This window comes from Plasmodium yoelii, assembly GCF_900002385.2.
Source record: "Plasmodium yoelii strain 17X genome assembly, chromosome: 12".
Classification (NCBI taxonomy): Eukaryota; Apicomplexa; class Aconoidasida; order Haemosporida; family Plasmodiidae; genus Plasmodium; species Plasmodium yoelii.
The window spans coordinates 1,584,434-1,609,356 of NC_036184.2; the positions used below are offsets into that span (position 1 = coordinate 1,584,434).

The 24,923-nt window shown below is 21.0% G+C and overlaps 7 protein-coding genes across 7 annotated transcripts; 4 read left to right on the forward strand and 3 right to left on the reverse strand.

Moving 5' to 3' along the window:
* Positions 1-39: 39 nt before the first annotated feature.
* Positions 40-4,182, reverse strand: PY17X_1239300 (zinc finger protein, putative; the record flags this gene model as incomplete). The annotated part of the gene is made up of 3 exons (XM_022956874.1): positions 40-99; positions 283-345; positions 454-4,182. 3 exons carry the CDS (start codon positions 4,180-4,182, stop codon positions 40-42), a joined length of 3,852 nt encoding a protein of 1,283 aa, XP_022812711.1.
* Positions 4,183-5,402: 1,220 nt separating this feature from the next.
* Positions 5,403-6,953, reverse strand: PY17X_1239400 (conserved protein, unknown function; the record flags this gene model as incomplete). The annotated part of the gene is made up of 1 exon (XM_722373.1): positions 5,403-6,953. The coding sequence occupies one exon, from the start codon at positions 6,951-6,953 to the stop codon at positions 5,403-5,405; it is 1,551 nt and encodes a 516-aa protein (XP_727466.1).
* Positions 6,954-7,694: 741 nt separating this feature from the next.
* Positions 7,695-9,683, forward strand: PY17X_1239500 (ribosomal large subunit pseudouridylate synthase, putative; the record flags this gene model as incomplete). Its single annotated transcript, XM_722374.3, has 2 exons — positions 7,695-8,023; positions 8,246-9,683. The coding sequence occupies 2 exons, from the start codon at positions 7,695-7,697 to the stop codon at positions 9,681-9,683; spliced, it is 1,767 nt and encodes a 588-aa protein (XP_727467.3).
* Positions 9,684-10,154: 471 nt separating this feature from the next.
* PY17X_1239600 (conserved Plasmodium protein, unknown function) lies at positions 10,155-10,427 on the reverse strand (the record flags this gene model as incomplete). Its single annotated transcript, XM_022956875.1, has 1 exon — positions 10,155-10,427. One exon carries the CDS (start codon positions 10,425-10,427, stop codon positions 10,155-10,157), a length of 273 nt encoding a protein of 90 aa, XP_022812712.1.
* Positions 10,428-12,529: 2,102 nt separating this feature from the next.
* Positions 12,530-15,022, forward strand: PY17X_1239700 (ATP-dependent helicase Ddx1; the record flags this gene model as incomplete). Its single annotated transcript, XM_724025.2, has 1 exon — positions 12,530-15,022. The coding sequence occupies one exon, from the start codon at positions 12,530-12,532 to the stop codon at positions 15,020-15,022; it is 2,493 nt and encodes an 830-aa protein (XP_729118.2).
* An 854-nt stretch (positions 15,023-15,876) lies between these two features.
* PY17X_1239800 (AFG1-like ATPase, putative) lies at positions 15,877-18,727 on the forward strand (the record flags this gene model as incomplete). Its single annotated transcript, XM_022956876.1, has 6 exons — positions 15,877-16,131; positions 16,503-17,869; positions 18,063-18,134; positions 18,233-18,343; positions 18,468-18,527; positions 18,661-18,727. The coding sequence occupies 6 exons, from the start codon at positions 15,877-15,879 to the stop codon at positions 18,725-18,727; spliced, it is 1,932 nt and encodes a 643-aa protein (XP_022812713.1).
* Positions 18,728-19,672: 945 nt separating this feature from the next.
* PY17X_1239900 (conserved Plasmodium protein, unknown function) lies at positions 19,673-24,672 on the forward strand (the record flags this gene model as incomplete). Its single annotated transcript, XM_022956877.1, has 5 exons — positions 19,673-23,500; positions 23,630-23,793; positions 23,910-24,020; positions 24,320-24,494; positions 24,646-24,672. 5 exons carry the CDS (start codon positions 19,673-19,675, stop codon positions 24,670-24,672), a joined length of 4,305 nt encoding a protein of 1,434 aa, XP_022812714.1.
* Positions 24,673-24,923: the final 251 nt, after the last annotated feature.

Sequence of the window (24,923 nt, forward strand, 5' to 3'; positions counted from 1 at the left end):
TATAACATATATGTTGTGTAGACAATGACTCATCAAATTTTATCGCTTTTTAAATCTGGTCTGATTTGTTATCTTTTCCCCAATCATAAAAAAAGAATTCTAAAAAAAAAAAAAAAAAAAAAATGAAAAAAAAATAACGAAATAACTAAATAACGAAATAACGAAGTAACGAAATAACGAAGTAACGAAATAACGAAGTAACGAAATAACGAAGTAACAAAATGAATAGTGCCACTACTTAGCATATTACAAATTAGATGATATACACATTTTTAGCATTACCGATATTTCTGAATTTTGGGAAAATTTTGAAGACGCAAGCTTATGGAAATTCAAATCGGTTATCTAAATAAAAGGAGAATAAATGAGAATATATAAGTATTATATAGATCGATATATATTTTTTAATAAACATATAATATGTACAAGTATATAAATTTATAGTAAATTTACTTGCTTATTTAATTCTTTTATTATTTGCTGTTTTTCTTTGATCATATTTTTTTTTTGCTCATTTTTTAAATCATAATTATATATCTGTTTTCTTTGATCTGCAGATAATTTCGCATTGATTGTTTCCACATTTTTAAGTTCCCGAGATAAATTATTATTTGTTTTTATTTTATCTATAAGTATATTAATTTTTTTTTTTATTTCATTTTTTAGATTATTATTTTTTTCTTGTAAAATATATATTTCCTTAACACATTTATTAATATCATTTAAATTATCCATGTTAATATTTTCATAATTTATTTTTAAATCATGTATACATGATAAAAAACTGTTTCTTTGACTTTCTAATAAAGCATTTAATAATTGGTTAAAATCATATATATATAAAATAATATTTTTTTTATTTATAATTTCTTTATTGGGGTTTGAATTATTTCCATTTGTATATATATTCCCTGTATTATATATATTTTTGAATTTTTTATTTTGAATTTTTAAATTTATTAATTTTTTTATATATATATCACTACTATAATCATAAATTGAATTTTTTCTAACATCAAAAAAATAATTATGTTGTGTCTTATAAAAGTGAATTTTTGCATGATCTTTGATTTTTTTTTTTTTTTTTTTTAATGAACATTTTGTATACTTCTCTACAACTACATTGGTGGCGCTGTTTCGCATTTCGTTCGCCGCCTCTTTTCCCATTTCTTTTCCCATTTCGTTTCCCATTTCTTTTCCCATTTCGTTTCTCATTTCTTTTCCCATTTCGTTTCTCATTCCCTTCTTTAGTTCCGTTTCATTATTTTCCTGTGCATTAGTACTACCGAACTTATTTTGCAATTTGCATTTATTATCATTTTTTTTTTTTTTAGCATCCTTCTTAATAATGCATTTATTTATATTTTGAGAAAAATAATATGATACATTTTTTTTTTTGTTAGCTGATTTTCCTATATAAATATATTTATAAAATTTTTTTAAATCATTTATATATATATTGTCGTTATTTGAAAATAGTGATAAATTATTATTTGTTGTTTTTTCATTTTGTGTGTCATTATTATTTTGAGGATTTGGATATTTATAATTAATTATTTTTTTATTTTTATTATGATTATCAGAATAATATGTGATATAGTTAGTTTGATGATTATAATTGGTGGAAATATATTTTTTTTTTTTTTTTTTAGGAATATATATTTGTTTAGTTCGAATTTTATATACACATTTTATTTTACTTTTATAATATAAAGATAAAATGATTGTATTAAATATTGGCATAAATGAATTAATTAATTTTCTAAAAATGTAAGATATTTTTTTTATTATATTTTTTTTTTTTTTTAAAAGATATTTTTTTTCTTTAATTTTTTTTTTCTTGATTTTAACAATTTTATCATAATTAAAAGAACATCCAATAAAACCACAAGATAAACATATTTTGGAATTATAATTTTTTTTACAAATATCACAATTAGCTATTTCATAATTATATTGTTTATATCTACATATTGGGCAGGATGTGAAACAACATTTTTTTAAACAGCTAGAATGAAATATATGACTACATAATATATTTATAGGAATATTATTAAAAATTTTGGATCTATTTTTATCATTTTTTTCCCTTTCTTTTTTCATTTCGTTATTATATTTATTTTGCAAATTATTTATAAGATTGGTAACAGATAAGTGATATGCATATTTATTCATATTATAATTATTTAATAAATTAAGATTTTTATAATAATATTTTGATGGATATGTTTGAAGCTTGTTTTCTTCTTTATTATATTTATTTTTTGAAGAATATTTTTTTTTGAAACTAAAATTAAAAATGTGAGAAATAATTTTGTTTAAATTTACTGAATATAAAGGTTCTAGACATACAGCACATGATAATTGGAATTTGTTTTGTGATATAAGATAAAATGGGCTAATCAAATTAGTATTAGATATTAACTGTAAATTTTCAATATTATCATCATTATCATTATCATTATCATCATTTGCACACATTGTTTTTTTTTCCAAATCGATATTATAAAATTTTTTCGTTTTAACATAAGAATCGGAATTAGTGTTTCTGGTAATACAAGAAGTTACATTCATTGTAATCCCTTTAACAATATATATTTTTAATTTTTTTTTTTTTTTCATATTAAAAAATGAAATTTTTTTAGCTTTGTTCAGAATTTTTTTAGTATAAATATTAAATGTTAAGAAATATATCATATATTCTTCACTATTTTTTTTATTTAAAACCTTTAAAAAAAATATAAAATTATCACAAGGATATAAAAGTTCTAAAAAACCGGAAGGGGATATACAATTTGAAACATTAACACATAGTAGAACTGAAATATTTTTTTCATTTTTATCTTTTCCAAAAATATTTCCATCCTTTCCAAATATATTTCCATCCTTTCCAAAAATATTTCCATCCTTTCCAAAAATATTTCCCTCTTTTCCAAATATATTTCCCTCTTTTCCAAAAATATTTCCCTCTTTTGGTTTTATCTTTAAAACGTTTATGCCATTTTTATAAAATTCATAACTCTTGTAACATATAATATATCCGGTAATAGATTGTATTTTTGTATTACCACAACTATATTCAAATATATAATATTTCCTCACCTTTTTTTCATTTTTTCGTTGTTTTTGTATTGTTTCTTTTGTGTATGCATCATAAGATAAACATAATTCTTTTATTAATTTATAATTTTGTGTTCTTAGTTTAGTTTTATTTTTTTTTTTTTTTCGTTTTTTTTTTTTCTTTATAATTTTTTTTTTAAGATTAAGAAAATTATTTCCCTTAATTAATATTTCTGAAAAATTAACAAATTCATTTTCTAAAATTATATTTTTTAAATTTATATCAGATGTAGAATTTAAATGGTTCATATTATTTTCATAATTTACACATTTATTTTTTTTCATTCCTTTTTTCAAATTGTTGTGATAAAAATAAACATCCTTAATATCTTTTTGAAATTTCTTTATTTCTTTATTTATTTCATCTTCAAATTTTTTATCATCATTTTTTACATTTTCTATACACTCTAATTTATTGCTATTACTATTATTATCAAAATTTATAGAAGGAAATATATAATTAATATTTTTTTCAATTTCTTCCATATTATTTAGATTGACCAAATTATATATTTCGTCTTTACTAACTTTAGAATTCTCTTTCGATTCCGTTTTTTTATTTTCGATTTTTTTTAAAACTGGCGGTGATATATCATCATGCTGATTTCTTTTTCCTTTGTCTGCAATTTCATCACTTTTTATTTCAAAATTGTTTTGCCCATTCTGTTCATCAACATGTTTGTCAGCGTGATCACCATTCTGTTCATCAACATGTTTGTCAGCATGATCACCATTCTGTACTATATCGCCTTTTTTTTTATCGCCTTTTTTTTTTTCGTCTTTTTTTTTACCGCCTTTTTTTTTTTCGCCTTCCTTATTTACGCATTGAACATTTTCGGGTGTATGCGGATTGGATGCACTGGAGATTATTATTTTTTTCGAGCTATCATTATTATTAGTTCCTAATTCGTTAGTGTTATTATTACATATTTCTTTTTTATTGTTTGGTGATTTGTCTGTAAGTTTAGTAAAATTATCATTTATCTCTTTGCATAGATTTAAATTCGAATTAGTGTGTTTTTTTTTCCTTTTAAGTTTTTCTTTTTTTTTGTTTTTATTCATTTGAAAAAAAAAAGAAAAAAAAAAAAAAAAATGTATGTCAAATATATTGCAAACAACAAATTCAAATATGAGGTAACAAAAGAAAATAAATAATGTCAAATAATGTAATACGAAATAAATCTTTTAATAATAAAAATATTATAATATTGTATATATATTTGATAAATGGAAAATATAAAATAGTTAGTAATATGTTCATCAAAAAGCTTGCGTTATTTTCGCATGTTAAAATTGCTTTTATATATTAGGCAAAATTATCTTGTAAAAATGTATCAAAAAAATGTACATATATGAATATATACATAAAAATGTATATATATAAATATATATATACTTGTATAGGCTTAAATTTTTTTTTTATTTTTTTTTTATTTTTATTTTTATCTTTTCAAAAACATATACAAAATTATACAGCATCAAAAATTTCTATGCATTTGAAAAAAAAAAAAAAAAAAAAAAAAAAAAAAATATATATATATATATAGCTAATTAAATTTTACATATTTCAAAAAATAGTATACAAGATACATCATAAATAAAACAAAAATAAAATGTACAAATATATTATATCTACATATAAAAAAAATATACGTCAAAAATAAATAAATGATGATAATATGTATAATTTTTGACATATTTTGGCATTTTTTTCGTTCTACTATGTATAATTAAATCACACATAATGAATAGCATATTTAAAAAAATAGGAAAAATAAAAAAAAAATAAAAATAGGAAAAATAGGAAAAATACAATGACACACGAAAAAATGGCGTTATAAAACAAACTAAAAGAATTGCAAATGTGAAAAAGGAATCCCATGAAAAAAAAAAGGGAAAGTATATTCAGCCGTTTGGTATGTATTATACATGTGAAATATATTTATGCTTTTTAATATGAATTCAAAATTATAAACAGAAATTTCACTTTTGATAAAAATTACACACATGATCTTAAATTATATAAATGATAAATTTGTAATATTAAAAAAATAAAAAATTTATAAACAATTTTTTTGTAAATATTTTCCACCTTTTTGTTTTTTTTTTTGTGTACATATATTAGGGATGTTATATGGGTCCTCTAAAAGGTTAGCAATAAAGCACAAGTTTTTAGCTTTGCTCGAACTATCTATTTTATTTGGTCAACCTGTATTCTATTCTCATCTCATCTCATCTCATCTCATCTCATCTCATCTCATCTCTTCGCTTCTCATCTCTCCCTATAACCCTTTTAATTTTTCCTTTAATTCATCATATATCTGCATCAAATATGTCTTAACAGTGTGGAGACGCAACTCAGTATTATCTGTATACATCATTTGTAGTTTTGTTTGTATATTTACATGTATATCTAATGCCAAAAAGGAAAAGTATTCTAGATATAAAGAAGTATAAAAATTTAAATCCGTATTATTTTTAAAATTAATTGATTTATTTATATTTATAACATTAACATATTCATCAATTCGTTCAGTTATTTTTTCAAGATGTTTAAGTTTTTCATTTTCTTGAATTTTTCCAATTTTTTCATTATATTTAATTTTAAGTTGTAATAATTTATCATATAAATTCATAATAATTTTTTTATTTTCATTTGTTAAGTCATAATTTTTAAGTCTTTTATTATTATCAACAAAAAGTTCTGCATTTACGATAAAATCTGTATCTGTAACATTATAATTATTAATTTTAAATCTATAAAGATTTAAAACAGATATTTCCCCACATCTATCTAACAATGAAATATCTAAAGGATGTGATAAAATACCAATAGGGAACATATTATGATTAACATCGGTTTCATTATTATTATTGTTTGCGTTTTTATTATCAACAAAAATCATAGCAATACATACATTTTTATTTTTTTTAATTTTTTTTAAAAATTGGACTTTTTCAATTTCTGTAAATTTAATAACTGTTCTTTCACCAGGAAGAAGATTAGAATTTTCTGTAATTTTTGAAACAAAAACAGAAAGATCAATATTTTTTTTTTCTTTCCATACTAAAAGAAAATTATATATATTTAAAACATGATTATTATCATATACTTTTTGTAAATATTTTATTTCATGTTGTTCTAATGTGTCTTCTGTATCAAAAAATGATAAATCATCACCTTTAATTTTTTTATCAAGCTTTTCTTGAATAATTTCTTCATTTACAATATTAATATAATCATTGCTTTCTCTAATTATATTTAAAATTTCTTTTGCAAAACCTCCTGATGGTTTTAGTTGTGTTCCTATTATTGGCAATTTAACTTTTTGTATAAATTCTTTTTTTTTATTTTCAAATTTACTTGCAATTATTTCTTTATCTTCATTTGTAATATCTATATTATTATAATTTACATCATCTGTTTTATAACCGTTATTGACATTTTTATTTATTTCGCTTAATAAGTTGTTACTATTATTATCATTCAAATTGTTAATAAAGTTTTTATCATCATTATATTTTTCATTTTGCATACATATATTTCTTTTTCTATTATGACTTTTTTTCCATCCTACATTTTGCCAATTCAAATTTCCAAGATCTTTGTCTTTATTTATGCTATTATTATTACTACTGTATTTTAGGTAGCGTTTTTTTTCTTCATCATTTCTCGACACATTTATTATATGTCTTCGATTGAGAGGGGAAAATATATTATCATTATTATATACACTCACAAAACTGGAGTATATTTGTTTGTTACTCTTTTTACATTTTATTACTTTCAAAAAAATGAAAAAAATGAAAAAAAATATTTGTATTTTTGACATAATCTTCAAATTGTGTTATATAACACTTTTACTTTGATACTCTTTTGTTTCGCATATTTAGCATGTTTTTTTTTCACCTTCACATTTGCTTTTTTTCAAGCTTTAAATTAATTAGTTTATTTTAATTATATTTTATTTTATAATATTATACAATTGGATGTATTATATAATATTAATTAAATTTTTTTTTTTTTTTTTAATACCCTAATTTTTGATAATATTTTCTCCTAAAAATTGAATAACATTATATGCAACTAAACCAATTTGCGAATAAACAAAACTAATTGCATATATATTTTTTATGTGTAAATTTTGATATATAATACATTTTTGTAAATAATTGTTAAATATTGTGAAATTCATTCTATGCCTTATTAATAAAGTAAAAATAATAAAACAAAATGAATACAAGCCAATATGCATACTATTTAAAAAAAAAATTGTGAAATGCTCCGACGAAGAAAAAAAAAAGTCGACAGCACCATAAAAAATATTATTAAGATTTGGGAATATAGAGAAAAATGTGGGAACTTGAGCTTATCTCTTAAAGAATATAAAAATTATTATGATATACTAACTTGAAAGGAGACTACCATATTTATATATTTATGCATACAAATCTATAACTGCCGAAGGCTTTATAACAAGCGATAATTATATATATACATTTTTTTCAATAAAATTATGAACAAGTCAGAAAGTAGCCAAAACAATGAAAATTAAAAAAAAAAAAAAAAAAAAATGATTTTTAGTAAAATATTTAATAATATATCAAGACATCACATAGAACAAATTATTCAATTAAAAAGAAGTAAATTCCGATTAACGAGAAGAAATTTTAATAATTATAAATGTGAAAATATGAAGGATCAAAATCATGTAGTTAAGGAAAACGCTACACCATTATACAAAAGCTACAAAGGTCATGATTTAAAAATAGAATATGAAAATGATTATTTCTTAGTTGTAAATAAACCATATGATATTAAATTAGAGAAGGGGAAGCTTGATGATATTTATCCGTCTGTAGAAACACTGCTTCGAAAAAAAAGAAATTTAAATACGTTCAGGTAAGCATATAATATGTTATTGTTTATGATAATTTTAAAAAATATCCATACATGTATTCCTAGAAAGGTGTGAGAAATGTAGCTAGTTTTGTATGAAAATGTAGCTAGTTTTGTGTGAGAAATGTAGCTAATTTTGTGTGAGAAATGTAGCTAGTTTTGTGTGAAAAACAGCTAATTTTGTGTTAACATTTTATTAATTTTTTTTTAACTTTCCCTTTACAGAATGTGTGGTCAACTGGATTATGCTACAAGTGGACTTTTAATTATTGCGAAAGATAAATTAAGCTCGAATATTTTAAATTATAATATCGAAAGTAAAAATATAAGCAAGATATATCTAGCTATATTATATGGGCATTTACCGCTTGATGTTTTACATATAAATGTTCCAATAAGTAAAGTTAAAAATGAATTTAAAATGAAATTATGTTATAATTACAATGATTATTATGATACTGGAAAATATTGTTATAGTTTAATTTATCCATATAAGCATACATATTTAAAAAATGAAAAAGTAACTCTATGTGAGCTTCGAACAATCACAGGAAGAAGACATCAATTAAGATTACATTCCATATGCTTAGGTAGTGGAATAGTTGGGGATGAAACATATTTTGAAGATATGATTGAAAATAAATATAAAATTAATTATATGAACAGTTCAGGTAAAAATATTACTACTAACAATTATAATATTACAGATTATATAGATAATAAAAAGGATGAAATTAATATTGAAAAATTGAATATGGAAAAATATGTAAAAAACAAAATTGATGCAGAAAGGATGATGTTACATTGTTGGATAATAATAAAAAATGAAAATATAAAAGTAGAAAATAAATTAAATAAAAGTGAGAATATAAATATTCTAGAACAAAAAATTTTTGATAAAGATTATATAATATGTGATGATGTGTTAAGTGAATTTGTAAATGAAAAACCACGAACGTTTGATGATTGTTTTTTAAAAAATAATTATTTAATTAATCATAATTTTATTAATTATAATGTTAAAAATATTAATAAAAATATTCAAAAAGTTGATAGGAAGTTAAAAAAAGAAAAATACGCATATGATGCTTTATTACATAATTCTTTAATCCTTGAAAATTCAAGACAGGAAAAGTTCGAAAATTTTGTAAAAGAAAATAAAAAATATCAAACAAATCAAACAAATCAAACAAATCAAACAAATCAAACAAATCAAACAAATCAAACAAATCAAACAAATCAAACAAATCAAACAAATCAAACAAATCAAACAAATCAAACAAATCAAACAAATCAAACAAATCAAACAAATCAAACAAATCAAACAAATCAAACAAATCAAACAAATCAAACAAATCAAACAAATCAAACAAATCAAACAAATCAAACAAATCAAACAAATATGGAATATGGAAAATCAGAAAATTGTAAAACTGAAATAATTGTAGAAAATTTTCAAAAATTTGAAAAAAAAAAACACGAAAATAATTCCAAGGATTTAAAATCTGAGAATATTGAAAAAGTTGATGTAACAGAAACATTTATAAATAACAAAGTGATAGATCAAAATAGTATTTATTCTGTTAAAAATGATAAATATCAAAATCCGAATAATTTATTTGATGACATTCATGATAGTGTCAATAAGTTTAATTGGGGGTAAGGGTTTTTTTTTAAAAAACGATTCCTTCCAGTTTTTTTATCTAAAACATAACACAATTTGTATGTCCTTTTTAAAATATTTTTTTTTATATTATACAAATATTATAACCTTTTTTATGTAATACTATTTGCTCATTTTTTGTTAAGCTGTTCTTACATTAACATACAGATCAATCAAATTTGTTTTAAAACTAATAAATTAAAACTGTACAAAATGCATACAAAATATTTATACTGTAATAAAAAAAAAAATATATATTATTATTGCTAATAAAAAATCCAAATATTTTATGTCTATTTGGCTGTTTACATAAAGATAATGAATTAAAACATGTATGGAATGTAACTAGATTATACAACACTGATTAGTTTATTATGCAACCCTGATTAGTTTATTATGCAACCCTGATTAGTTTATTATGCAATACTGATTAGTTTTAAATTATTTACATCTTTGCATTTTTCTTCATTTTTAAAAACAATAAACCATCTTGTACGTTCTTATTCCCATGCATCCAAATAGTATGAGCTTGAAATCATCTAGGACCGATAAATCTTGGAATCTTTTTTTTCTTTTTGTATTTATATTTTTTGAAATAAAATATAAATTTGATTTTTTTTCTTTATGACCTTTACTTGATTTTATTTTTGTAAAAGTAGTATCTGTAGTATCATCACTGGAAAATGCTACTTGCTCTTCCAAACTAAATTCTGAATAACAATTTTTTAAAATAACAGGCTTCATTTTTATATATATTAATTTAGAAATAAATATATATATATTATGTCTATTATAATGAATTAACAGATATACAAACCAAATGTATTCTTCTTTTCATCTCCCCCAATATATGCATATATATACACATACATATATATGCCGTTTTTCTGTTTTTATTTATCAATAATAGCTGTGGTGACATAAAATATGATCACAATTGTAGAGACAAATAAAAACAGAAATAGTATGTATGAAAATACAAAATTGTGAATCTTGGCCTTTAATACAATTTTATATATATTTATTTACACATATATTAGGGTTCATAATTTAATAGACAAAAAATGAGGATTGTAATTTTTTTTTTTTTTTTTATTAATACTAAGTGACACCCATAGTGTGTAACAAATAAATATTACAAAAATAAAATAACTCAAAAAGATCTTTAAAAAAAAATATCGAATAAGATTGTTTACCCGATTATAATTCAGACATTTTTTTTTTCATGCATGCGTATATGGCAAGTTGTAATTTTTCATTTCAAGTGTTGCATATTGCTGTTTTATTTTATTTATTTTATTTTATTTATTTTATTTTATTTTGTTTTATTTTATTTTGTTTTATTTATTTTTGCAAATACTAATGCAATATAGTTATTGCGAAAGATAATTATATTTTATACAAAATTCATAGAGATAGTATCCGCATTTTATATTTCTCACATTCCTTATACTTATAAAATACCAAGTCATGCATTAAAGCTATTTATAAATAAATAATTTGTCTTTAACGATAATGAAAGAAGGTTAAAAAAAGTGTAACTAAAGCATATGTAAAATGTGTAAAATAACATATTTACATTTCAATTGAAAAGAATTTTACTTTTTTTTATGATCATGTTAATATATTTTTTGAAAACCCAGCACTATGATATAGCATGTTTATAATAAGTGTAATGGGACTAACCAGTTTTATTATATACATATATATATGTATATGTGTATAATAAAAAAATAGGATATAATATTTGTATATGACCAAACTATATAAGATAGTTATTTCAATACATTATTATATTTATATAACATATACATCTTCACATTAACATATTATTTTTATACAATAATATAAAGCGAATATATATTTTGAACTATTTAAACCAGCTTTAACTGAATAATAATGGGATGTCAAAAAAAAAAGACTAAATAAAATATAGATTAATAAAAGCATGAAATATTTTTAAATTATATTTCATTTATTCATAAGTATAAATTTTTTGTATATTTTTTTTTAATTTTGAACAATTCTACAATTTGCCATTTGAATAAAGTGAAAAAAATAATAATATACTAAATAAAAAAAGTAATTAATTATAGTTTTGATTTTTGTAAATTTATAAGTCCTTTCCACAAAAAAATATATACATATGTAAAGAACTATAATACGCACACATATATGTATGTATATATATGCATGTATTATATGTATATGTATATAATGCAATATTGTGAAGAAAATGTTGGAAAAATTATTTCTCTTAATGTATATCACCACCTTTTCTATAAGATTTAAAATATGAATTAAACTGAATTAAAAATTATGTTAAAATGAAACAATTTTTTAAGGTAAAATGATATATTTAATATGTTACTTATTTATATTTAAATAATTACATGAGTTGAAAATAATTTTTTTCTTCCTTACAAGAATAGCTAGCTAAACATATACACTTTTCGTAAATAAATAAATATTTATTTTTTTAGTCAAATCTTGTATAAAATGCAAGGTTTTTTTATTGAATATTGAAAAATTCTTTTCTTTTTTTTTTAAATTAAAAAAAGGATATGTATAGTAAACATTTACATGGATATACATATAAATTTGATTAAAAAAAAACAATCCTTTTATCCGTTGTAGTGTGCTATTTATTATGTATATTTATATTGTTCTTATTATTTGAGCCTAAAATTAGTAAAGGTGAACAATAATTTCAACAGACATTATAAAATTATGTAGCTATCCAACAATTTATTCGCCTGATTAAAAGGAGATAATATATTATGTACAGTTAATAAAATTATTTATTCATTTTCTCGGTTTTTATTTTTACAAATTTGTTTGAAAAAATGTCTGCTTTTGAGGAATTAGGGTTACATACTAACCTTTGTGAATTGTTAGAAAAAAATGGAATCGATCTGCCAACAGCAATTCAACAAGAATCTATTCCGTTAATTTTAGGAGGTGGTGATTTATGTGCATGTGCGGAAACTGGTACAGGTAAAACTATGAGTTTTATTGTATCGTCTTTACAAATAGTACATGAACTGTTCAGAAATATTGGGACATATTCAAAGGGGGATAGCAATAAAGATGACGGAAAGAGCAAAGATGACGGAAAGAGCAAAGATGACGGAAAGAGCAAAGATGACGGAAAGAGCAAAGAGAGCGGAAGCAATCACAGTATAAAGGAGAATAACGCAAAACGACTTTTGATAAAATCGCTAAATAATTACAATCCTAGGGTTCAAATTAATAATGATAAATATGAATGTATTTGCCGGAATAGTTCAAATTTTTATGAAGAAATAAAAGTAGATTGTGAAATAAAAAATGATATGTATGCATTTGAAATAAAGATATTAGATAAAAGTTTTATAAATGTTGGTTTTTGTCCATTAGTTAAAGATACATTAAAATATAATTACACATATAGTAGTAATGGTTGTAAATATGCAAATGGTAGAGAAGAGAAATATGGAGAGCCATTTTTAATAAATGACATAATAACATGTTTAATAAATAAAAGATCTAATATTATTGCTTTTAAAAAAAATGGTAAATTTATGGGAAATGCTTTTAAAACATTTTATAAATATAATGATATACCTTTTTTTCCATATATATTTGGTACATCTTTTCATGTAAGTTTCCAATTTAAAAATTTGAAATATATAGATAATACATATTATAAAGAATTATGTGATATTTTTAATGAGAATACAGAAAATGAAAATTCTGAAAGAAAAATATATTTCGATTCAGATATAAAAGATGTAGAAAATTCATTTAAATTTGAAAAAAATGAAACAAATAATTATATTGGAAAAGATCTTAATAAATATGATGAAAATAATAAAAAAAAATTATATTGCATAGTTATATGTCCAACAAGAGATTTAGCAATGCAAACCTACAATAATTATTTAAAATATTCAGAATGTTTTGATAATTGTTCTATTAATATAGAATTAATTGTTGGTGGGGATCAAAATTTTGGAGATAAAAAAAATAAAGGATCAAAAAATGTTAATTCATATAGTAATATTATTGTGTGTACATCATTTAAATTAATTGAGAATATAAAAAAAAATACAATAAATCTTAAAAATATAAAATTATTAATTTTAGATGAAGCAGATGAACTTATAAATAATGATGAAAAATCTATAATTCAAATAAAAGATGCATGTATGAAATATAGTCAAAATATTCAAACTTGTTTTTTTTCAGCTACATTACAAGACAAAAATGTAAAAGAATGTATAAATAAAATAACAAATAAACCAATATTTATTGATTTAAAATATGGAAAAAATATAATTCCATCAAATATATATGTTTGTATTTATTATGTAAAAAGTAACGATACATATCAATATAGTGATAAAGAAATCGAATATGCTAATATAATATATAATGAAAAATTGAATAATATGAATAATTCCAATTTATATGAATATACAGATAAAGTACATGTATTAAATAAAAATGGTATAAAAAAAGAAGATATATCATTAAATATAAAAATTAATAAATTAAAAAAATTAGTACATATAATAAATGTATTTAATATGGAAAATGGTATTATATTTTGTAGAACAAATTTAGATTGTGATAATATTTATAATTTTTTAAATAGTGTTGGAGATGGAAAAGCATATAAAGGATCAGCAGCAACGACAAAAGAAAATAAATATTCATGTGTTATATTAAAAGGAAAAATGTCAAATGATGAAAGAAAAAATAATTTAGATGCTTTTAAAAAAGGCGAAGTTCGTTTTTTAATATGTACTGATGTAGCAGCAAGAGGTATTGATATTCAAAATTTAAGATATTTAATTATTATGACTTTGTCAGATAATTATAGTGCTTTTTTTCATAAAGTTGGAAGAGTTGGAAGAGATGGAAAAAATAGTTTATGTATTGTTTTAAGTTCAGAAAATGAAGAAGAAAAAGTTTGGTATCATAGTTGTCCAACTAGGGGTGTAAATTGTTATAATAGAAATTTAAAAGAACAAAAAGGATGTACTATTTATATTAACGAGTCAGATTATATTAAAACTATTAATGAAATGCTAGAAGTACCAATGCATGTTATCGATTCAAAATATTATTATGTAGAAAATTTGTTTGATCCATTAAATTATTTAAAAAATAATTTAGTAAATAGTAATAACAATAAAAGTAGAAGAGATCAGAATAAAAATCAAAATTCGATTTTTGCTGATATTATGCACACAGATTCATCAAACATGTTCGATCAAAATATAAATAAAATCAAAAAGTTGAAAACCGCTATATGTTGCAAACATTACGAATTGATGAATTTCGCTATTTAACATAGTACACAGCGTAGTACTTATTTGGTACTATTTGGTACTATTTGGTACTATTTGTGGTACCTTTCCGCTCTCTACACAATTGTAATACATATATAATACCATTTAATTATGGCACAAAATGCATAAACATGTGTTTACTTGGATATTTTTATGATCATATATTGTTGTGTTTTAGTTCCCATCATAATTTTCGGGAGTATCGACGTTGTACTTTCCACTTTTTCGCAATCCATGAAATTAAAAGGAGACAAGAAAAAACGAATGTTTTCGTACGTGTAAACAGTATGGTGATAATATTAATATATATGTGTATATATATGTGCGTATGTATATTTGCACAATGAGAACTAGCTTAATGGCACTCTTCAGTATACTAACTGTGGAAAGGAGGATGAAATATTAGGCGAAAAGGTTGTTAAAAAAATTAAGGTATTTTTATTTTTAAGCTAATAAAAATAATAGTTCACTTATTTGTCATTTTTTTTTTTTTTTTTTTCTTCTATAACATATTGCTTTGAGAAAATGTGCATTAGTTACATTATTCTTAACGATTTATATTTATTTAAAAAAAAAAAAAATCTTTATTTTTTAATTACAATTTTTATCGTTAAATTTTTACTTTATATTATTTTTATTTTGTAAAAAGAGTATATATTTGGAAGCATACGATATAAATTATTAATTTTCATTTTGGGGATATGCTAACTGAAAAAAAAAAAACATTTCAATGGTTAAATAATATATTTTTTTTTATTTTTTTTTTTATTATTATTTGTTTTGGTCTAGCAACATGACAGTTTTTTTTTTGTTGGTGAATTTTATTCAATTTTTGTTTGTTTTGTGTTAGAAAAATGAATATTTTATTTAATTCCAAAATAATATTAAAAAATAATATAGGAGGTAAATCCAAGGTTTGTCGAAATCATTGTGCTTTTATAAAATCTCAACATATAAATTTTTCGATATCAAATGAAAAGCATAATATTAAAAAAAACGAACTAGCCAAAAATACAAATACAGGCTTTATTGAGTTATATCATAAATTGCTGGAAACAAAACAAATAGAAAAGGATCCTTTCCAATATAAGTTTATATTAGTCTTACAAGTACTTTTTAAAAAAATAAAATAATTTAAGTGTTGATATATTTACATTATTGTGTCTATGCTGTTATATATTCGCAGTTTCACATAACTATGTGTGTGCAGTTAATATGTGTGCAGTTAATGTGTGAGCAGTTAATGTGTGAGCAGTTAATGTGTGAGCAGTTAATGTGTGAGCAGTTAATGTATGAACGGTTAATATGTGAATGTTAATATGTGTGCAGTTAATGTGTGAACAGTTAATGTATGAACAGTTAATGTGTGAACAGTTAATGTATGAACGGTTAATGTGTGAACAGTTAATGTGTGAACAGTTAATGTATGAACGGTTAATATGCGAATGCTAATATGTGTGTGCACTTGACCCTTACACAGGCTTTCGAAAACAACCTAAATAACTACTACCACCATGTTGAGAAAAAAGTGGAAAATGACAAGACATCTAAGAAAAGTTTTTTTAGCTCATTTTTTAAAAGTGAAAAAAAAAGAGAAGGAGAAATAAAAGGAAAAGATATGGAAGAAGAAGAAGAAGTTGAAGAAAGTGAAGAAGAGCTTGGAAAATTAAAAAATGATGATAATTTTTTCATATTTGATGATAAAATAAAAATAAAAAAAGAAGAAAATAAACTAAGATATGAATGTATAAATAATGAAAATTCTTATAATAATAATATTAATAGTTGTATAAATATAGAAAAAGAAAATGGAATAAAATATGTAAGAGGTATATATGTTTATGGAAGTGTTGGTAGAGGTAAGACATATTTTTTAAATTTAGTTTTTGATAGAATTAAAATAGGTAAATTAAAAATACATTATCACAATTTTATGCAAAAAATTCATAAAGATTTTCATGAAGAAAAATTAAATAATTCAGAACAACCTATAAAAAATATATCAATAAAAATGAGTAAAAAATATAAATTAATATTTATAGATGAATTTCAAATAGTACATATATCTGATGCTATGCTTATTAAATCTTTATTTAAACATTTATTTTATCAAGGAACCATTTTAATATGCTCTTCAAATAGAAACCCTTTACACCTTTATCATAATGGCTTAAATAGGGAAAGATTTATTCCTTTTATAAAATTGTTATTTAAATTTAATTATATATATGAAATTAATAATTATCATGATTTTCGTTTAAGAAATAGTAATCCTGATAATAATATTTATAATGTTCCGTCTAAAAAATTTGAAGAAATAAAAAAATTATGTGTTAATATATATATGGATACATATAAAAAAAATATAGACTATGTTAAAAATGTCGAAAAAATTAATCATCAAATTTTGGTATCAAATTATAAAAAATATATTATTCCATATAATATAAATAATTATGCTATATTTTCCTTTAAAGATTTATGTTGTCAAAATTCAAGTATAGACGAATATAATGCTATATCAAAAGAAAATAACACTATATTTATTTATGATATTGAAAAAATGAATGAAGAAGTTAATGGAAATGAAATGAGACGTTTTATTCTTTTAATAGACATTTTGTATGAAAAAAATACAAGAGTTTTTTTTTTTAGTAATATTCCTATTTTTCAAATTTTTCAAACAAATTCGATTATTTCAGATTTTCAAAATTTGATAGAAAAAATGAAAAACAAATTTGACAAATTTAATCATTTTAAAAACCATTTTGATAAACAATTAAAATCAGGTACTTTCAATCGACTCATTTTTAGTAACATTGTTCACTCTTTTGGGATATCTCAAGAGTAAGTTTAGACAATTACTTACACATTATATGCACACATAAATTAATATAAAAAAAAAACAAAAAATTGTATATCTCATTTTTTATATTTCGAATCATGTCTAAATATAGCACTCACATTTATTATTTCATGTTATTTGGTCTTTATTACCACTTTATAAAATAATTTTTTTTTTTTTTTTTTTTTTTTTCAGAATTTGTAACAAACTTTTCGATGCAATCAATTATAACATTAATAAGGAGTACATACCTATAGAATACCTAAGGTAAGAAAGAAAAAGAAGAAAGAAAAAGAAGAAAAAAAAAAATTGTATAAACATAGTTTAATTTTTTTTTTTTTTTTTTCTTTTTTCACCCTTTTTAGAAACATTTTGTGTTTTCACATTATAAATTACGAAAATAATATAAAAGAGAATTTGAATTATTTCGAAGATTCCAATGTAGAGTTGAAACCAATTCCATACTTACTATTTGAGTGAGAATATAACCATAAAATGTTATTGCTATTGTTTTGATAAAAATATTAACAAGTAGTATATAATATATTTTTATAGATATATATACACACTATATTATTGCAACTTTTTATTTTTTTATAGTGAAAATGATATAGATACATCCCAAGAAAATGCATTTGCTTCTATGAGAACATTGTCTAGGTATTTTGATCTAAATAGATGTATATAATTTACATAAAAATATGCACAATTATATTTTAGAGAAAAAAAAAATAAATAGTTTATATATATGCATAACATAGATTCGATTATTATTATATTTTTTTCTCTTTAGGATAAAGCATATGTGTACAATTGAGTATCTGGAAAAGCACAAAAAACTGTATGAAAATGAAATATAAAAAATGTTTAAGATTTAAAATAAGGGAAATATTAATTTTTTATATTATATTTTTTTTTTTTTTGTCGCTAAAAAAAAAGAGAGTCTTATTCCCTATCACTAATATGAATATCATTGATTTTTATTTGACTATAAATTACGATTATTTTTTATTATATATTTTAAATTTATATAAATTTTTTTTTTCTTTCTTTTATTTAACTATATAATAATGCTTTGTTTTAATTTTAACATACTACTTTAAAATTATCTTTTATATATGAACATAAAGCTTTGTGTAATAATATAAAAGCGAGATAATTATAATCTTAAGATGTATATATATATATATATATATATATATATATATATATATATATATAAGTTTTTTTTAAAATATATTATCTGTCTATTTGAAATTTTTTTATATCGTTATATATATATTTTTATATAATTTATAAATCATTACAAAATTTTTGGTGATTCTCTTGAAGTAGTTTATTTGATACATTTAGGGTAACGAACTAAAATGATAAACTAGGAAAAACGAAAATAAGGAATAACATTATTTTATAATTTTTTAATAACCTCCGATTTTTATAATGAGCATGTGCATGTTTATTTAGTAAAAAGAGAAAAAAAATAAAACAAAACAAATAAGACTATATATACAATATAGATAAGACAATTATATTACAAAAAAAACTAAAAAAAAAAAATAAAAAAAAAACATAAGCTTTGAGAAAATAAAGTTATATAACTAAGATTGTATAACAATAAAAATAAATTATCATAACACCTTTATCAAATTTGGGGTGTAATGATAATTAAGGTCTTTTTTTCTCTTTTCCCATAAGAATGCAAAAATAAAAAAATTAGACAAAATATAGATAAACAATATATGCAAGAGATATAGATAAAAAAATACATTGTTAAAGAGTTGAATTGTAAAGGCAACAAAGACATTATGCGTCACAATAAAAATAAAGATAATTTTAAAGATTTGGGAAAAAAAAAAAAAAATAAAAGAAGTTTGTCTCTACTTATTCCGAATTATGAAAACAATATTATAAATAATATAAAGTTAGCTGATAAAATTTATAAACTAACAATTGCAAACAAAACAGATGAATCAGATGATGATAATAATAATATTGAAGAATATAGACAAAAATTAAAAAATGAAAAAAAAAAAAAAAAAAACGTCCCAAAAAATAAAACTAAAAATTTATATAGAAGAAGTATAAGTTGTGATAACTATGATACTTCGGATACAAACAATAATGTTAATGAAATTAAAACAAATTATAAAAATCAAAATATAAAAATTATTTATGGTGATAATGATTATACAAACAATGTAATTCTTAATCAATGTAAAAATAAAACCACTAAGTTCAGAAAAACAAATAAAGACAAAACATCACATAAAAATAGTTCAAGAGGGATTCTAAAAAAGGGAAAAGAAGAAGAAGCAGAAGAAGATGACGAAGAAGATGAAGAAGATGATGAAGAAGATGATGAGGAAGATGATGATGATGATGAGGAAGAAGATGATGATGATGAGGAAGAAGATGATGATGATGAGGAAGATGATGATGATGATGAAACGGACAGACAGAATAGTAAGGGCAGAAACAGAGAAGATAAAAAATATATAAGAATGAAAAAAAAAAAAAAAAGTAAAAAAAAAAAAAAGAGATGTATAACCAGAATTAAATCTAGAACCCTAAGTGATAGTTATTTTGATCAAAAAAGAAAAAAAAATATTCGAAAAATAAAAAGAGGGAAATGTATAAATAAATATTTAGAGAGAAGAAGAGAAGAATATGTAAAAGAATACAGTGAACCAATAAATAGAAAAAGTGAAAATTATATAAATTATGAAAATGAACAATATTTAAATAAAAATAATGAAAGACGACGAAAAGATGATACAATAAATATATTTGAAGAAGAATCTAAAAAATATAATAATAAATTTATAGAGTTTAAGAGAGATAATTCTTTATATAAAAATTATAATATTGTAAAAAAAGAAATAGACATAAATTTTTTATTAAATATGAAAGATATAATTTTAAAAATTCATTTAAATATTCAAAATATTAAAGAAACTATAAAACATAAAAATGAATATATAAAAAATTTAATAGATACATCATATATTAATATTGTAGATAATATAAAAAGGAATGAAATAAAAAAAGATAATTTCTACAAACAAATTTTTCATGATTTATTTACATTGCTAAATGAATTTATATTAATTGATGATTATACTAAGCAATTTTTTTTTAGTATAGAATCTGAAATTAGGCGAAGATGTTTAAATAATATTAAAAATGAATTTTTTAATTTTATAAATAAATATCTTAAATCTGGAGAAAATAAAATGAATTACAATTCAAAATGGTTAAATATGGGTTCTATTCATGATCAACATATTTTTAATCAAAATAATAATATACAAATTCAAGATTCTGAAAATAAAAGAAATGCTTTATATTCTTCTTTATCTATTCATGGATCAAATAACAATAAAGAACATCTAATTAAAGATAATTCAGGAAATATAATTAGAATCAATAATTCAAATTTTATGTCAAGTAATTACAATAATATAGGAATGATGGGAGGAAGAAATGGTAATAGTAATTATTTTCTTTGCAATAAATTTTCAAAAAATGAAGAAGATAATTTTGTTAAGATAGACAGAACAAGAGATGACTTTATTTTGAAAAATAGAAACTCAGATCTACAATCTTTTCAAAATGACCAAGAAGATGCAAATATTGAATATTTAAAAAAGCTTTTAAAAAATGAAAAAGAAAAAAATTTTAAGTTAGAACTAGAATATGATGAATTGAAACAAAAATATTCAATACTTGAAAAGAAAAAGAAAAAGAAAAAAAAAGAAGCAGAGCAAGAAGAAGAAAAAAAAGAAGAAGACAGTGAGCTGTTTAAAAATATCTGCGCATCAAATAATTATTCACAAAATATAGATAAACAAATTTATAAAAGCAAATCATTTATTAAATTAGAAGAAAGGAAGCTTGAGGAATCATCTAAACAAATTGCTGAAGAAAATATTAAATTGCTTAAAAAAAAAGAAATAAACGATCAAAATAAAAAGGAGATAGAAAATGACATGGACCAGATTGAAATGAAAAAAAAAGAAATAGAATCATCGAATGAAGAGATAAACCGATCAAAAAAAGAAATAGAATCATCGAATGAAGAGATAAACAGATCAAAAAAAGAAATAGAATCATCGAATGAAGAGATAAACAGAGCAAAGAAAGAAATAGAATCCAAAAATGAAGAGATAAACAAAGCAAAAGAAAAAATTGAGGTCGAATTATGCGCTCTTGATAAAAAAAGAAAAGAAATAGCAGATGAAAATGATGTGATAGAGAAAAGGGAACGAGATATAATAGATGCAAAAAATATGATTGAAGAAAAGGAAAAGGAAATAAAAGAATTAGATATTTTATTAAGTGAAAAAAAGAAAAATTTAGAAGATCTAGAAAATGAAATAAATAAAAAAGTAGATGGAATAAAAGAAGTAAGAAAAGAGTTGAGTGAAAAAAAAGGAGAATTAGATGATGTAAAAAATATGTTAAACGAAAAAATAAAAGAATTTGAAACAATAGAGGAAAGACAAAAATTAAAAAATACAGATAACGAAAATATAAATATATATAATAAAAATACTAATTTAGAATCATATCAAATTGAAAAGAATGAATCTAAATTATTGAAAAGTGAAACAGAATTAAAAAATGAAGATCATATTTATTATGACAATCAACAAAATATCTCTTTCACGAATAATGAAGAGAATAATTTTGATAAAAATGAAAAAATGAAAACTAATACTATATATGTAGAAGAAATAAAAAGAGAATGTTTTAATATGAATAGTATCGATATAAGCAATATTAAATGTGAAGATGATATTATGATATTAAAGGAAAAAATATTAGAAAAAAATAAATTAATAACTAAAAGAGAAGAAGCTTTTATTGAGGAAAAAAATAATTTTTTAAAACAAGTTAATGAATTAAATATATTAAAAGATAATGTATCTAAGCAAATGGAAATAATAAAAAAACAAAAAGACGAACTTAATAAAAAAGAAGAAGAATTGAATCAAAGAGAAATATATATAACACAATTAAAAGACAGAAATGGTCCATTAAATGATGCAGAAATAAATCAGCCAAATATAAATATGTTAACAAGTTTGGATAAAACCGATTCTCAATTGGATATACATGATACTACAAATTTAAGAATAAATAATTGTGAAAATCAAAACAGTATTATTAACACATATAATCATAGTGATAATAATAATATAAATCAGACCCCAAAAAATAATAGAAGTGAAAATTTTATGCAAACATCTCAAATGCCAAAAAATGTTAATTATATTTCAAATTATACAAAAGATAAACCAATTAATAATATAGAAGAAATTAGTGAAATTCTAAATAGTAGTTTAAAAGAAGTCGAAAAATATAAACATTTATTAAAAGATAGAGAATTAACTATTAGCTCATTAAAAGCTCAAGTAGAAAAAAATATGTCCAAAAATTATTTATGTAAATCTGATACTTCAATAATAACACAATCAATACAAGACAATTCCTCTGAATTAATGGAGAGTAAAAATAATTTTTCAGAAATTTCTCATGATTCAAAATTCGATAAATCAAAAAATTGTATTCAAAGTGAAAAACAGAAACAAGGAATCCACTTTTTAACAAATTCGAATAAAATTGATGAGGTATTTTTTTTTATACAAACAAAGAAAAATAAAAGAATATTATTGCATATGTATAAATATTTAGATATATGCATTTTTGTGCCTATTTTGTATATTTCCTTATTTATTATTTATCTACTAAATGTACAGAAAAGCTTTGTAGATATAACAGAATTAAATGAACAAGTTAATGCCAAAAATTTGATAATTAAAGAGTTGATATCTATATACAAAGAAATAAGCAACATAAAGGAAGAATATAGCAAAACTGTTCTTAAAAAAAATGAATTTATTGATGGGTTGCTGCTTAAATTGTAAGGAATAGAAGCATATAAGGAGAGGGAACAAATTAAAATAGTGAATATAACAAAATTATTATCATGCATATTTACATATATATATATATATGTGTGCGTATTTTATTTCATAGCTTCAATGATTTACAAACAAATTATAAACTGAAAGAGAATTATTATCAAAAAGAGGCAAGCAAAAGAAATGCTATTATACGAGAAAAGGATACCCAAATAAATGAGCTTAAGTGAGGATTTAATTTTTATTTAATTTAGTGGGTTATATAAAATTGGAATTTCTTATGTATATTTATATATATATATTTTTATATTTATCGAAATAATATACTCAGTTTGTTCTATATCCATCCCCCTTTCGCTATTTTATACGTTTAATTGCTTTGTCTCTCTATTCAATTATTTATTTAATTTATTAAAAGACAGCATATGAGGATCCTGGAAATATGTACATTATTTTGCTATTTTTCTATTTTTCTATTTTTCTATTTTTTTTTATATTTTTTTACGTTTTTTTTTTTTTTAAAAGGAGCGCACTGGATGATAAAAAGATAAAAGAAATATCGTATAAAAAATTGCTTTTAAAAATGAACCAAATAAATGATTCCTATAAGTTAAAAAATAAAAGAAGCCTTTCCACTGTAGAACTGCTAAAGCAAAATATAAAGCTTTTAAATCAAGATGCCTTAAAAAAAAATGAGATAGTAAAAAATTAAAAAAAATGTGCACATATTTAATTTGTTTGTAGAAATGAATATATAAATAATTATAATAAAGATAAAATTTATTTATCTATATTTAATATATTTTATGTGAAATTATCTATTATTTATTATTTTCCTTTTTTTTGTAAAGACTAATAAATTTAAAGCCGAGCAATGATTATATTTCATACATAATTCGGGGATTAAAAAAATTGCAAGGAATAAATATAAGTAAAAAAAAAAAAAAAAATAAAAAAAAAAAAATAATTGAGTATAAGAAAGAATAATAAATAAATGAAATAAATGGGAAAAATTGGAGAAGTTTAAATGTAAAAACATGTGATTTTTTAAGCTATATATTTATATATATATAATATATATAATATATATATATATAAATATAATTATTAATTTATTTTTATGTTCAGA